This window comes from Miniopterus natalensis, chromosome 14, assembly GCF_054644295.1.
Source record: "Miniopterus natalensis isolate mMinNat1 chromosome 14, mMinNat1.hap1, whole genome shotgun sequence".
Lineage (NCBI taxonomy): Eukaryota > Metazoa > Chordata > Mammalia > Chiroptera > Miniopteridae > Miniopterus > Miniopterus natalensis.
The window spans coordinates 9,071,599-9,087,666 of NC_142094.1; the positions used below are offsets into that span (position 1 = coordinate 9,071,599).

At 51.4% G+C, this 16,068-nt stretch overlaps 1 protein-coding gene across 2 annotated transcripts in view; it reads left to right on the forward strand.

Annotated features, from left to right (window-relative positions):
- Nucleotides 1-16,068, forward strand: part of WDFY4 (WDFY family member 4) — a 240,722-nt gene that overhangs the window by 144,603 nt on the left and 80,051 nt on the right. For both annotated transcript variants that reach the window (XM_087824106.1, XM_087824105.1), the window contains 4 exons: nt 736-942; nt 2,286-2,337; nt 5,068-5,234; nt 12,486-12,634. In XM_087824106.1, coding sequence (XP_087680232.1) covers nt 736-942; nt 2,286-2,337; nt 5,068-5,234; nt 12,486-12,634 — 575 coding nt within the window. The remainder of the gene's footprint in view (nt 1-735; nt 943-2,285; nt 2,338-5,067; nt 5,235-12,485; nt 12,635-16,068) is intronic.

A 16,068-nucleotide genomic window follows, 5' to 3' on the forward strand; every position in this document is an offset into this window, starting at 1 on the left:
CATGGGCTGGCGAAGAAGCTATCTTCAGTTGGTTTTGTTGTTAACAAAATTTTTAAAAATGATTGCTAATAACAGAACACAACATATAGTACTAGAACCTTACTAATTATATTATTTACTTTATAATTTCTCTGTTCCAAAGCTTGTGCAAGGTATAGGAAAGGCTGAGACTATTATGGCACTCCTCCAGGGTTCTTAAAACTTGATAGAGAACAGAGTAAGGAAACAACCACAAACGGGGTAATGAGGCCCATACTAGGATGTCCTGCGAGGAGAGGGTGCAAGGAGCCATAGGTACACTGGGGCGGGGGAGGGGTCAAGGACTGGTGAGACTGGTGCCCAGGGGTGGGGGGGAAATAGGCTCTGGTCAACTTAAGCCAAGTAACCTGGTCTAATACCCTCTGTATGAGCTGTCCAGTCCACTGGATGGCCAGCATCAGGCCTGGACCTGTTGCTCCCTGACCAGCACCAGCAGTCACAAGGCTCTGAATTCCAGAGGCTGATGGTTTTCCCTTCCGCCCCTGGATTAAATGGTCTAAAACCAAGAAACCTATTTCTCTGTGGCCAGTTCTTGGCTCCAGAGAATATACTACACACTCTGAGGGTCCTTGGGGTGCGTATAGCGGCCAGTTTTCTCAGACAATTATGAGGGGCTTGGCCTGTGTACCCCACGAGGTTCAGGGTCGGGCTCATGAGCCACATGTCCAGGGACCACGTTGTACTTCTGTTTCCCAGAGGCGGAGATGTGGCAACGTCAAGGCAGCCAGAGCCTGGGCCAGGATCCAGGAGCAGCTCTTTGGAGAGCTGGGCATGTGGGGCCAGGCAGCAGAGGCCACACCCCACTCCCGGTGGGAACTGGACTGGAGAGAAGGACCCGCCGGCGTAAGGAAACGCATCAGACGCTTGTCCCCGCTGGAGGCCCTGAGTGCGGAGACGCTGGAGGTGAGCGGGCCACGCAGCGGGACGGCGCTCGTTCCCGCGGGCCGTGTGCGGGCCGGGCAGTGTCCCCTAGCTCCTCCAGCTCGTGCTGCTTCCACCAGCACTCTTCCCGGGGCTTCCAGGGCGCTTCGGTGTGGGCAGGGAGGAGAGAAAATGTGTGTGGGGAAAGGCAGAGTCGCTCTCACTTATTCCTGATGCTGCGGAACAGAAAAGAGAATCGCTTCTCTGGCACCTCCCAGGTAACAGAGCAGGGATGCGGTCACTACAGCCTAAATGACTGAATCAGTGGGTGAGTGGTTCGTATCTGCCTCACCGCCCCAGGCCACGCTGACATCCACAAAGTCCAGTGTTTGGAAAGAGCCACGTAATGGTCACTGTCAGCTTTCCCAGTTGTTTGTCACAGAGCAGGCATGACCAGCACTGCCATGGGCATTGTTGTACAAGCAAATCCCATGACAAGTTTTACAGTGGAAATATCTTGAACTCAGCTATTTCTGCAGGCTCGAGCTGGTGACCCACTTAGTCCAAATGGCATCAAAGCTGCACTGAATTCCCAAGCAATGGAATCCAGGCAGACCTTGGGGGGTTGCTGTAATTAAAGCTTGAACTCTGTGTCAGCAAACTGACATTTTTGCCTTTTAAAGGATGGGGAACCAGTTGGATTGGTAGTGGATCTAGAAAAATCTAATAGTTTTTTATTTTTTCATCGAACAATCCTGACTTAAGATGTTCTAAAAGCCAGCCTTCCAAACAGTGGAAGGCGAGACAATGCTGAATTTATTTTCTAGTCTGTAACAGAAGAATCTTTTATCCACATTAAATCCTTTATAAAACCCAATGAAAAAATTATTATTCATTTATTCAGTAGACACTTGAATTTTTAATGTATTGTCAATAGACATCTGGTGGTTTTTTAGTATTTTTCCTTCAATACATTTCTTAGGAAATGGAGGCGGGAAAAGTAAGCAGCCGGCACATTAGCTGGTGGCCACGCCAGAGGCCGCCTGTGAAACCAGACCCTGGGCCCTGAGCCCCTCTCCAGAGTGGCCCACACCTCAGGTCCACGATGATATCTAGTCCCATTTTGGCATCATTTTTGGTAATTACTGTAATTCTACTTACTGGAAGATTGTGGGTTTTTTCCCCTTTGACTCAGGAACATTAATACTTGCATTTTATTGTGGTCCTTTAGGATTTAGTGTTTTCACTCCTTGTGTCTGAGTCTTGAGCCTGTGATTTATTTGAAGGGGTCACATGCATGTGCAGGCTTTCATGGGCCTGTGGAGTGGGGGTGCGTATATGCACTACCCAGGATTTAGTTCCTCTTTTCTCTGATTTTATTTCAGGAAAGCCACGATGGGAATGGTGATATTTCTCAAACAAATGCTGAAAACAAAGGTATTCAGTTTATCAATTTATTTTTTATTAAAAAAGTAAACCAATTCTTGTTTTATTTAATAGAATATTAAAGATATGAAATCAGTACTTTGGAGGAAGGAAATGCTGCAGGTCTGGTGTGGGCAGTGCTGACTCTCCCTGACTGTGCTCCTGGAATGAAGGGGAGCCTATTCCAGACCCCAGGACTCCCTGAGGCGCAGAATTTCATATTAATGTTGCAACAACAAAAATTTGGGGGGAAACTTTGCTGTATCAGGAAAACCTTAAAAGTGCCCACCAAACAGTACAAATATATGTTCAGTATGTGACCCAAACACAGAGGAGGAAAATAGTGAGTGTTTTAGAGTAAAAATGGGTAAACTAGATACTTAATACTTCTTACACTGAATGTTCTGACTGCAAAAATGACGGATAAAATGTTCATTATTACAGCAGCTCCCGCTTATCCACAGGGGTACGTTGCAGGACCACACACTGTGGTTTTCCTGCGCGCGCACACACACACACACGCACACAGCCCTTCCCAATTAAAGGAGGCACTTCACAGCTTCTCTTGGGCATATTCAGGTTGCCAGCATCACCGCTCTTGTGCATTGGGACCATTAATAAGTAAAATAAGGGTGACTTGAACGCAGCAGGGTGATACCACGGCAGTTGATCTGATAACTGAGACGGTTACTAAGGGACGACAGACGGGGAGCATCTACAGCGTGGAGACGCTGGACAAAGGGACAGCCCACCTCCTGGGTGGGAGGGCATGAGATTGCTGGAGTTTTCATCACACTGCTCAACGCAGCGCACAATTTAAAACTTATGAATTGTTCATCTCTGGAATTTTTCATTTACTATTTTTGGATCGTGTTTGACTGCAGGTAACTGAAACTGCAGCAAGTGAACCCACAAATTAGTTTACTATTTCCCAATAAAAAAGTATTTTGAGTCATATTTTATGTTTGTGCTTACTCTTTAGTTGTATAATTTAATTTTTCATGGAGGAGTTTGATTGAGTTGATTTGCTGAAAATACAGCCTTTAGTTTCAGAGGTTGTTTTAGCATGAACACATTGAAATACACACACGCACGCACACACATGAGCCGTGCACACTGTATTTCAGCTTTTGTGTGTTTCTACCAGATTGCCTTTGACTTTGGACACTCCCTGTCTGTTACTTTCACTGTATCTGAGGCTGCAGCTAGGGTCATATTTTTAACCAAATGACAATTTCTGAGTGTTGATCACCTTGTCTCATTCAGGTCCTTAGCCCTGGGCCTCTGTTGGGCTGGCTGATGTGCCAGCCTGCAGTAACTGTCCAGAAGTGTGGTCCTGGGCCCTGACCTGGGTTACCTGGGGGTCTTGCTGTGGTATGGGACTTAGGATAACATTGTAATATCCATTTCTCTTCTCTCCACCCCAAGCCCACAATTCAAAGTTCAGAATGAGGATCTGCCTGCTCTCTCTTTCAGAGGGGGTGGGGGCTGCTGCGTCCTCTGGTCCCCAGGGAGCTCCGTCAGTGGAGCAGAGAGGCCCCAGGGCTCTCCGCTGTGCTTTCCTGGGTGCGCAGCGCTCTCCCTGCTGGGGGAAGCCTGGGTGGCTGCTGCTGTGAGCCTCAGGCCCTTCCTTCACCCAGATGGGAGAGTCCCAGGTAGGGCTGAGGCCAAAGAGGTGAGCATCTTGGCATAAATAAAATGGCTGGTAACCCCTCGACCTCACAGTCATGTGCAGTGTGACCACTGCAGGCAGGTGGACACCCAGGGCAGGGTGGAGGAGTAGGATCTGGAAATGCACGTAGGTATGTGCTTATCTGGTGCCCAGTGCACGGCCCAGGAGGACGTCCTTGGGAAATACATGTAGACATGCACATGATGACAGCAGCCAGCCCAGTGTGTTCATAGTGGCACAGGACCAGAACTGCCTGCATCTCCAAAAACAGCAGCTGGGTTAAGTGGTCATAAAAATGCCAAGCAATGGTATATTCTTTGCAAGTAACTTTTTGTGGAATGGGAAAGTGCTCATGGTATAATTTTGAGTAAAAAATATTAGAAAAGAAAAACTGTAAATGCTGTATAATTTCTACTATGTCAAAAGTTACGTGTGTGTATTTACACATGTGTGTACAGAAAAGATATCAGAAGTAAATAAACCAAACTGTGAACAGTGATGAATGGCCTAGACTTGGAAAGCTTGGACTCTGGACTCACATGGTTCAGACTCGCCTCAGTTCACAGCAGCCACACCACCCTGGAGCAGTACTCGCCTGTTTCAGTTTCCCCGTCTGCAGACAGGCTGAGAAAATCCACCCTCGGTAGGACTAGGTGAAAGAGGCCATTCAAGCCCCCACACAGAGAAAGCGCTTTCTAAATGGGATCTGCTATTGTCAACACTGTCTCTGGGTATATATTTGTTTTATTTCTCACTTCATGGTTTTTCCAAGTTTTTCTTACAATAAGAACATAGTGCTTCCGTAACTTAAAAAACATACAAAAACACTTTCAAAGAGTGAGCAAAGTGAAATTCAGACACAGCAAACCCTGGCAGAGCAGCCGGGGCTGGGCACACCTGGAGGGGTGGTGTCCACTCTCAGCCGCAGCAGGGGGACATGCTGACACGCACGCCAGTCTCGTCTTCCCTGGACTTTGCAGCTCTTCCCAGTGATTCAGGCCCCAACTGCACTCCACCCCTGTGGCATCAGGTGGCTGGTGCCAAAACTGTGTCCCTTTGTGCCTTTGCAGATGAGCTGACCCTGAGGGAAGCTGAGAGCAGGAGAGACGGGGCAGTAGCAGACTGTACCCAGTTGACCTTCTTTCCTGCCTTACACGAAAGCCAGCACTCCGAAGATTTCTTGGAACTGTGTCGGGAGAGACAAGTTATTTTACAAGAGCTTCTTGATCATGAGAAGGTAAGACGGCCCATCAGGACTTTGCTCTCAGGACGATCGGACATGAGGGAACGAGGCTTTCCTCACTCACATGGAAGGTGGTCGCTCCCTTACTATGAAGAATCGAGGTGCCTGCTCCTGAATGTGTGTGCCCAGGGCAGGCTGCAAATGGAACCACACGCCTGCATCCGATGTTGTGAAGGCATAAATCAAGCTAAGAAACCTTTAAGTGAAATGTGCTCTAGCCCTTACAATACCTGGAGAGCAGTTTTCAACATAGAACTCTTGGCCTCATAGTTCAGCATCTCGACCCCCGCCTGCAGCCTCACTGCCCTGAGGGGTACACCCCACGGCTTGAGGGGCCCTGGTGGGTGTGCTTGGATACCCTGACCCACATGTGCAGGCTGTCCCCACAGCCCTCGCCTCTCAGGCCTCGGGGAAGCTCACGTTACACCGCCAGTCCTCAGGACGGTGTAGGTCCCTTTAAGCAGGGCCTCGGTGAGAGTTTGCTGGGCTGACCGAGAGTGGCTCTGGCGGGACATCTCTGGGATACTGCCGGCCACACTAGGTATCCCTCAGGGTCCATCCCAGGCCTCTCCATGTCCAATCCTTTTTCCTTGCTCTTCCCAGGAGAGCTGCGGCAACAGCCCCGCTCTGTGCACTTCCCAAGGCCTGCCTGCTGGCTCCAGCCCTGACCAGGCTTGGCTGTGCGCAAGGTCTGGTGTCCATGGTCACAGCCAAGAGCTAGTCCCAGCCCCAGTCTGTGTAGCAGGTGGGTGCCCTGGTACTTGCGCTGGTCTCAGAGAGTCTTGTTTTGCTGATTGTCTCACCCACTGACATTGCCCTCAGAGGTCTTGTTGGGAGAGCAAGAGCCCGAAGCCCACAGGTGACCGACTTTCCCAGCTCCTGAGAGGAGGTGACCAACTTTCCCAGCTCCTGAGAGATGACTGACTTTCCCAGCTCCTGAGAGGCAGGGCAGGAGCAGGGAGAGGCCGTTCTCCAGCCTCCTTGTCTTGTACTTAAACTTCAGTCTTCGGTCTCCGTGCTGCACGCAGGGAGCTGTCAGAAGCGGGCTCGCTGTGCTAGCGGGAGCGCCGGGTGCAGGCAGGCGAGCAGAACCAGCAGGGCAGAGAAGGGGCGTCAGGAGCCCTCTAGTTTCCACTTAGCACTGGCGCCCCCGTGCCTGCGGAGGGAAGGGACCAGCTTAGGGTGGGACTCAGAGGAGGGCCAGAGCCTAAGCAGGAGACCGGGCAGCTGCAAGGGCAAGGTGGCCTTTGCCATTGTCTGCACTGCTCTTTTCATGAATTAGTTTCATTCCTGCCATTGGGCTGTGCTTGTTACCTCTGGCTTCCTGGTAAGTTGTGGGAGAGATTGTTTCTTGATTCAGCCTGAATTCCTCCCGAACCAGAGGAACCAAACCACCAGACACATCTGCTCCCCCAAGAAGCAGCTGTGGGGGGAGAGGCCAGGGCCTGGGGGCAGGCTCTCTGGGGACAGGGTGGGCGATGCCATAGGCAGACCACTATACAGACCCCCACCCCCACCCCACCCCACCTGCACCACTTATAGGCCCAGCATTTTGGGGATATCATCCTTGGCCCATATGTTTGTGTCAAAGATCAGAGAGGTGCTGTGTGTTCCTCTGCAGAACTCTGTGCCCGCGTGGGGCAGAGTTCAGTGGCTATGGCCGCTGTTGTCACTGTGGTGGTTGCTCTTCTCTTAATGGTCCCTTAGGACTTGCTCTCCTGCTCCAAGAAGGGAGGAGGGGCAGGGTGTGAACCCGGGTCCCCAGGCCACGGCCCTGAGGAAGTAGGACAATGCCCGTCAGCCAGTGCTCACAGTGAGGGGCCCTCATTCAAACCCGCCCTGGGATGCTGCCGGGAGGTGGGGTTAGGGAGGTGCTGTGGTGCGAGCTTGCGCGGAATGGGAGGCTGGAGGGGCTGCATGGGCCTGTTTCCCTTCTGAGATGGTGATAGTGCAACAGTGGGTCAGGGTGGAGCCCATGGGAGACCTGGCCTGCTGGCCTGGGGCCCCTACAAAATGCAACATTTTGTGGAAAAGAGGGAAGTTGCTGGGTGTGGGCCTGGACTGAAGGTGGTGAAACCGAGGCCCCTCCTCCCTCCCTCGTGTGTGTGTGTGTGTGTGTGTGTGTGTGTGTGTGTGTGTGTGTGTAGGGAGGTGTTTCCTGCATTTCCTGGCTGATACTTTCTCTTGTGTGGAGACATTTTCTAGCAGGTATTGGATGCAAGCTGGGAATTCCCCTAATTCAGATGTTGTCATAAAGCCTGTTGTCATAGGAGAGGGTGTGTGGCAGGTGTGCTGTGCTCAGAAAACCCGGGAGCACCTGCCTTCACATTGCGGGCCGTCACTAAGGTGGGAGGTGGCCCACGGGGAGTTCCTGGCTCCTCCTCTCCAGCCATCTCAGAAACCCTCACTTGCATGGCCTTTGCTGAGAACAGCCTCCTTCCAGGCCTCCGGAGGGCCCCTCCCCAGCACAGGCCTCGGGGAAGCAGCTGGCCGAGGGCTCCAGGGTGACAGCAGCTTAACTCGTTTCTTTGTGTGAACATTGGAGCTCTGGTCGCCTCCAGCGATACCTGGGACAGGAATTATTTTGTGCTACGTTTGAGTCATTGATTAATGATTCCCAGAACACAAACACGTTTCTCTGCAAACAGCTCCATGTGACATGAAGGGTGGTTCCCTCAGTGCATGTCAACTGTGACCCGCCTTGGCCACTGTACTGCGGGGTGGCCCTGTGCCCCATGCAGCTGCTCGTGGCAGTGACCCAGGCTGGCCAGAGTCAGAGCTCAAGTTAGAGTGCTTTTCACTACCGCTGTTCCCTTTAATTACGTTAAAACTAAACATTACTTATTTGTATACAAACTCAGTGTAAAATATTAGTTTGATCTTGGTAGAAAGGTATTGGCTCAAAGGGAGATGTCTGCTCTGGACAGCAGAGATCTCCTCCCAGGCATTTTTCGTGGAGGATGTTTGTGGAAGGTAAAGTGTGTTAGACTTTCCACGTTTAACTTCCCATCTGGGTGAAGTGCCACGGCCGGCCCACTTTCTAGAATGTGGAGCTGCATGTGTTGTCCCGCTTAACACCTCTGAGAAGCTCTTTGGCATGTTTTGTGCACAAGGCCACTCCTGAGCTGGCCCAGCCCCTCCCTGGACCTGCTTCCCGCATCCTTATGTACACATGTGCTCGGGTGTGGGTGTGCCCCCTCCCCGAGTTTGTACTCTAATTATACGAAACTACTTGTAATCTCCAAACACGTTCAGCTGGCTTTAGACTTTATGCCTTAGAATGCTTTCTCCTGTTTTTATCTTCTTAACTCCTTACCCCAGCCTTGGGGTCACCTCTGTGGAAACCACTTCTCTGATGTTACCTCAGCCCCTTCTCTCACCCTATCTGGGCCAAGCACCCTGCTCTGTACCCACGGAGAGCCTGCAGCCTGCCCTGCCATGCTGTGCCAGGACCGTCTGCACTCCTCCCTCTCTCCTCTTGGACCCTGGGCACCACGAAGGCTTCGGCCCCCTGTGCACCTAACAGTGTGTGGGACACACACTGCACATTCAGCTCAATGAGTTCAGGAGCAGACTGATAAGGTATGAGGGACATGCTTCCTGAGATGAGACCTTGGCTTTCACAGCCTCACTAATGTTCACGGGTCAGTGTCTCAAAGTGTAGTCCTCACATAACCTACATCTGAACCACCTGGGCTGCTTGTTAAAGTGCAAACTCCAGGCCCACTCTGCACCTGTCCCCAAGAGGACACGAACTTCTGGGGATGTACCTGGGAATCTGAACTTCAACAACAATCAGGTGATTCTTATATACACCAACTTTGACCAGACCCCTGAGACCCACAGGTCCAGGTTTTACAGCATTCAGAGCTGCCCCAGCTGGAAACTTGCTTCATTTCAATCACAAGAACAGATCCTTGTCCAGGCAGCTTATGCTGGACGCTGCGCTTTGAGCAGCCTCCAGAACTTGTAACACGCCCCCTGTGTACCGTGCAGTGCCCATCCTTTCCCACTCGGTCTCCGCGTGGCTGAGGCTGGGCGGGCGCCCGAGTGCAGGCGTGGGAGTGGGAGTGGTGTGTGCCGGCAGGCAGGGCTTCCTGCTCTTTGTCTCTGCCTAAGAGATGAACTGATGCAAAGAGATCCACATGTTATATTTCTCCTCAGATTTGCCAAATTGGTGTATAAAAATAGCACCTCCTTATTGTTTTAATATATTTCCTTTGATTACTAGTGTGACTGAATGCTTCATCTCCACATGATCAGGGTAGGAAGAGTAGATGCCGGACTTCACAGGCGACCAACATAAAAGTAATTTATATCTCTTCTCTCCTTTGGGACCTAACTCTTCCTCAGCAAGCTGTGCTTTTCTGAGAACCAGGCACACTCCTTCCATCTGCCGGGGTAACAGAACCTGCGGATAGCAGGTCCAGACAGGTAGAAGATGCCCAGAAGGCACGTGGGATGCACGTGAGCAGCCTCAGTTGCTCTCTGCAGTAGATTTTGCACATATGTATGAGAATGGACGCCTTAGCTCTGTTCCAGGCCCTCATGGGACAGTGGTGCACTCAGTGTCCAGCTGTGAAATCAGGGTGTTGTGCTGATTGCAGGTGACTAGCTCCAGGAAGAACTGCTGGGCACCTGCCTTGGACCTGCCCTTTGCAGGTGTGCACCCGAGGCAGACGGGCCCCCGAGGCAGATGTGCACCCAAGGCCCGACTCCAAAGACCGGCCTTCCGCAGAGCATCCCGCTGCACTGTTGCCCCAGTACCTTCAGCTCTGGCATTTGGGATTTCCAGACAACCTGCTCCTTATATGCAGGGCCAGGTGTGGGCATAGCGCAGTTATTTACCTGGTCAGGACAATGTCTCATCTCGCACATCTCAAAGAAGCTCCACTTATGAAGCTGAAGCTCCACTCTTCCTAAAATGATCGATAGGCCTGCGGCGTGAGAGATTTCTTAATCAGCAGTACACTGGAGGTGGAGCCTCCCAGGGCAGGTTTAAATGGGGGAGCAGGTGATAGTTCACTGGTTCCTTCTCCAGGCTCTAAAATGCCATTCTTTTCCAGCAGAATCAATTTCTAAGCTATTAACCCAGCTCTCACCAGACATTTTTCTTGCGGTTTCATTTATTCTCATCGTCACTTAGTTTCCCCGAAGGAAGGCGCCAGGAGATCTTGGGGACATGCTCCGTCCCTGCTGTGGAACCACAGGGGTTGGGTGAAGGTGGGGCACCCGGCGAGGGAGAGGCTTTGGGGGTACCCAGGCCAAGGCTGGTGCCCGTCCCACATCTCACCACGTGAACTGAGAAAATGCCCTAACAGTGCCGATGGGAGAGCAACCGTGCCACTGCGGGAAGGCAGTCTCGCAACAGCTACCAGAGTTTAAAATGCCGCACCCTGGACCTGAAACTCTGCTTCCTGGAATTTAACCTACAGATCCACTTATGTTCAAAGTGACACTGCACAGGAAGGTCACTGCGGCATCATTTGCAATGTCAGCACATTGGAGAACAGCCCCGACTAAGAGGGGTTGCTCCAGTAACTCATAGGACACTGCGTGAGGGGTGGTCTGCACCTATTACTGAGGTGGGACAACTTCCCAAGAAGTGACCTGGAAGGGGCTCCAGGACGGCTGTTGAAGGAGAACGCCAGGTGCCGACAGTCAGTGTGGGGGTGTCGTTTGTGTGGAAGAGACGCTGGGTAAACACGCTGGGCAGAGGCCACGCGTCCCCTCCACCGCTTAGCGGAGCGTCCGCTGGCCCGGACGGAGCCAGGGAACACAGAGCGGCGGGGGACAGGACGCACACTTTATTTTTACATGCACATGGGCGCCTGCAGAGGAAAGAAGCCCTCAAATGCGGTCAGGCGTCAGTGCTGCTCTGCTGTGAACACCGAGCGGCCGTCGGGAAGGAACTGCCGTCTGCAGGAGGCTGGAGGGAGGACAGGCCGCCAGGGAGGCTGCACAGCCGTCACCCCGGCTGTCTCTGGTGATCGGCACGTCCTTCCTCCGGACTAGGGAGGGCGTCTCTCACACGGGAGGCTCGCGGCCTGCTTTCAGGAAGAAAGGGGGCCAGGGGGCCCTACTTGTACCTGCTGTTTTTCAAGTATCTTTAACTGAAAATAACCCCTATGCCAGGGTAGCATGTTAGGGGTGGCACATCTGGTCCCCTTCAGCACAGTAGCATGGTAATGGTGGCGCCGCTGGCAGGGCTTCCAGGGGAGCTGGGGACTCCCGGCCACAGGAGACATCCTCAGCGCTTCACCCCGCCCCAGCTTGTCTACAGCAGTTCCTGTCGATTCTGCCTCCTCTTGTTTGGAGTCAACCACATCTCCCCTTCCTCCCACTTCCCTCTGCCACGCCATCCAAAGCCATCATCCCTCCGCAGGACCACGGCGTGGCCCCATGACTGACCGCCCTCCTTCCACTCTTGGCTCTTCCCAATCTCTTCTCCACCCAGTAGCCAATGTCGTCTTTCAGAAGTGACCCTTCCTTGGCTTTCTGTTGTAACCAGAATAAAACCCAATGGCCCTACCAAGGACCTAGGCCCCCCCGATCTGAGCATGCCCCCTTTCCAACTCTGTCAGCCACGCTGACCTGTTTTCTGCTCTCCCCGCGCCTAGGCTCCGAATGGGATCCCCTTGCCCTGAAACGTTTTCTCCCAGCTTGTCCGTGCTGCCCCATTTCTGTCCTTCCATTCTCAGGACTTTTCTAAAATAGTGCCCATGTTTCTCCCTGCCTGTCACCACCCTATTTTCTTTCCTCTCAGCATGTATCACAGTTGTCATCGTTTACTGCTTGTCATGTCTGTCTAGCAGCCGTCTTCCCCTACTGGACTTGAAGTCCCAGAGAGTAGGGTTTTGCTTGTCTTGTCCCCCTGTAACTGAGAGCAGGCTGTACCTCAAAAGTGTTCCTCACTGTTGACTACAGAACGTTGACCGCGGTTGTGGATGGGCTTCCAGGGAGAGAGGCTGTCAGCGTGCTCAGTACAGCACTGAGCACTCATTCATCTGCACACCACGGTTTGGGTGAGGGGCCTCGGGAGATGAACTAAACCGGTGCTGGGTGCAGAAGTGCCACTTAACCTGTGATGAGCATGCAGCTTGGGGGCAGTGGCTTTATTCTTATAAGTGCTACTCTCCCTGTAAGTGCCCAGCGGGTGACCCCCTAATGCCCTCAGGCCCTTCATAAAAATGGTAGACATGCTTCACTTGTCCATGGCCTGACTCAGGTGCTCTCTCCCTCCAGGTGACACAGAAGTACTCCCTGGTGATTGTGAAGGGCCACCTGGTCTCCGAAGGGCTCCTACTCTTCGGCAGCCAGCACTTCTACATCTGCGAGAACTTTACACTCTCTCCCGTGGGTGATGTCTACTGCACCCGGCACTGCTTATCCAAGTGAGTTCCCACCTCCCCGTGGATCCTGCCTGAGCCCTACTCTTCCTTCTCAGTACCCCCACACCTGCCCCTCCCACCTTGCTCTTACTGTGGGCTTGGGTTTGGGCCTGAAACTGAACCAAGAGATAAAACAGAAGAACCTAAGGCTTAGGCGTCCTGGACCATGGTTCCCCAAAGCTATACTCTGGGATGGATAACAGTGTGGTGGCTGCTCATGCCTCTCCTGGTGCAGAGAACACCCCAGGACAGCGGGGTGTCTCCTGAGATCATTTGGGTGATAGACTGCAGCCCCGTCAGCTTACTCACTCGACACTCGCTAGGTGCTCATTCTGATGTAGGACACCAGGCACTGCCCCTTCCTGCCCAGCAAGTGCAACCAGAGCATAACAGGCCCCTTTGACAGAGTTGGGAGCACACTGGCATCACAGGACAAATGTGTGCTGTGGGGAGACTGCAGGGCCCACACCTGAGAGACGTGGTGAAGAAGGGCTACCTGAGGAAGTGGGTGAAGACCTGGGTCCTGAAGGATGGGTAAGATTTGGGTAGAAAGTTGAAGAGTCATTTTGTACCAACTATCACCAGAGGTCTCTCACAGGAAATTCTGAGGTTCTTTTTTAGGATCAAGTGTATTTGGTCTATTTTGGTTCAATCAGGCTGTTATTGATTAATTCTCTTGTGTTTATAGAGCACAGCCATTCAAAATCAAACTGACCGTGTTTGGACTTTTGCTAGGAGTTCATTCTAGTTGTGTTTTCAGTTGAACATCACTTTTGAAAAAATTTGGTTGAGGATTTCTTTATCCAGAGACCAGCCTGGACGTTTCTGATTAGCCAAGGCTCAAATGACGACAAAACTCTCTGAGACAGCCCAGGGACTCTCAAATCAACTTACTTCGAGCCACCTGGAGGGCTTGTCAGAACAGGCTTCCTAGACCCACATTTCCCCCAGCGTCTCGCTTGGCAGATCTGGGGTAGGGACTGAGATTTTAACAAGCTCTCTGCTGATGCTGAAGCCTCTGGTTCAGGGCCACACTTTGAGAACCACCATTGTAGACTATTGCCGAGGAGTCAGGGTCGTGCCTGCCAATACCTAAGAATTTCATTCCCAGTTGTCATATCATTTCCAGCCTATGTCAGGAGGCAGGAGTCTAAGGAGTGTGGAAAAACAGATGTCAGCCCACCCTCCTTTGATTTAGATTTGCTTTAGAATGCTTGGCATTTTCTCTCTGCTAATTTTCATCTTTTATTCATTCCAAACATTTACCGGTTGCTGGGAGTCCTCTGCGCTTTTCCAAGGCAGGAGAGGCGTAATTAATACTTGGCACACATCCCATCTTCAGGCTCGTGTTTTATTGATACTGATCAATATGGACAATGGGCCTGCAGACTGGCCTTCCTGGGAGCTGATGAAAGCTTCCTATGGAGCCTGTGTCTTGGTGGCCCGTGTGATGACCTGCACAGTCCATTGCTTCGCCACTCACCTCTGGTTTAAATCCAGTTAGCGTTAGATGAGATTTTATTGATTAGGAAAACTGTGTTTATGAGGTGCATCTCATAATGATCGGATCGACTATATCTGCACTTTTAACTGAAGCCCATTGTCAGATTGCATGTACTGTCTTTATTTGGAAGGAGGGAGACTCCCCCATCTGGAAGTGTGCTTTTCTAGAACACATGTAGGAGTAGAGTGAGAACAGATTATGACCCTGGACTATCATTTGGGGATTGCACAGGTAATTTTAGTCACCATACCTCAAAAAAGTGTTTGCTAACCAGACAGGGCTTTCTCTCGAGGTCTGGTCTGCTGCCCCAAGAAGCTGCTGGCACCCTGCACACGCAGCTCTCCGAGACGGCTGTTCGATCTTGTCAGATCAATGGGGATTAAGTCTTCTTTTGACCACAGAGACCAAGGGAGATACATAAATAAGCCAGTTAAAAATAAAGCTAAGTCGACCCTGAAGTGCTTCTCTAAAGGCTGCCGTCAAATTGAGTACAGCTGAGCACTAGACCTTGAAAGGGGCTCTCGGATGTGCCTTAAAGTACTCAAAATAAAACTCAAGAACACTGCACACTCTCCAGCAGGGAGTACATTTCTACTTTGGAACTTTCCTCGGAAACCAAGAACCTTCCAAGAAGGCTTGATTTTGCTTTCATGGAATCCCTTTTAGGCTGGATAGGTTGACTGCATTAGGTTGCTAGGGCTGCTCTAACAAAGTACCAAAAATGGTGTGGCTTTGAAACACAGATATTTGCCTCGAAGTCCTGGAGGTAAGGAGTTGGATAGCAAGGTCTGAGGGCACTCGCCCTCTGCAGCTCTAGGGGCCAGTCCTTCCTGTCCTCTTCCAGCCTCTGGTGTTTCTGCCCATCCTTGGTGTCCATTTGCTTGTAGATACATCACTCCAGTCACATGGCCATCTTCTCTCTGTGTGTCTTCTCATGATCTCCCCTCTGCGCGTGTCTAGCTCTGTGACCGAGTTTCCCCTTTATAGAAGGAGACTGACTAGTCATAGTGGATTAGGGCCTATCTTAATGACTTCATTTTAATTTTATTACCTCCAGTCTTCGCCTGTTTTTAAATAAAGTCTCATTCTGAGGTTTTGGGGGTTAGGACTTAAACACATCTCTGTGGGGGGAAACAACTCAACCCATAACAGTGGCAGTCAAGGTCAGAAGGTGTAGCATTTGACTCATTTGGTGGCAATCCAAACCATCCAACCAGCCCTTTGCAACAGGGTGCTTTTCATCAGATGTTCCCTCTGCTTCAGTCAGCATTTTAAGGCATTTCTCTGCTTAGTTCAGTTCGACAAATACTGAAAAGCTGCCTCATACCAGGCACTGTGGTCGACTCCATAGGTGCAAAGAGGCAAGTCAGACGTGGGCTGAGTCTGCTAGGGAGCTTGTGATCTAGGGAGTGATTCTGGGTAGACATTTTAGGTATAAATTCTGACAATCCTTGAATCTTAGGCGACAATAATAGTTGGATAACGGAGTACTGTCATTCTCATCAGCCATTGGCCAGTGATGCTGCCTGGTGTAAGCCAAGGGTGGGAACTAGAATCACCTGCATGGCCGATTGGGAGTCAGAGGAGTTTAGGGGAAGCTGATCTTGCCCCAAGGGAGGTGTAAAATAACAAACAGGGGCCTCAGCCAGAAGTAGGCTTGAATTAAAGCCTCCAGGCAGAAGCATCCAGAACCAAAGCCACATTTGTATTTGATCAGTCCTAAAGCAACATGGCTCTGAGCAGGACGCCTGGGAGGACCGTCCTAAGAAGGGGCAGGGCTGCAAAGGACTGGAATCCACCTCCTTGGGGTCTGGCTGCACAGGAGACTAAACAGTGGGCTCAGGCTGTGTTCCTGGGTAACTCTCCCTTCTACCCAGCAGTCACCACTCAGCGTAGCGGCAAGTCCAAGCTCTTAGCACTGCAGACGCTGGAC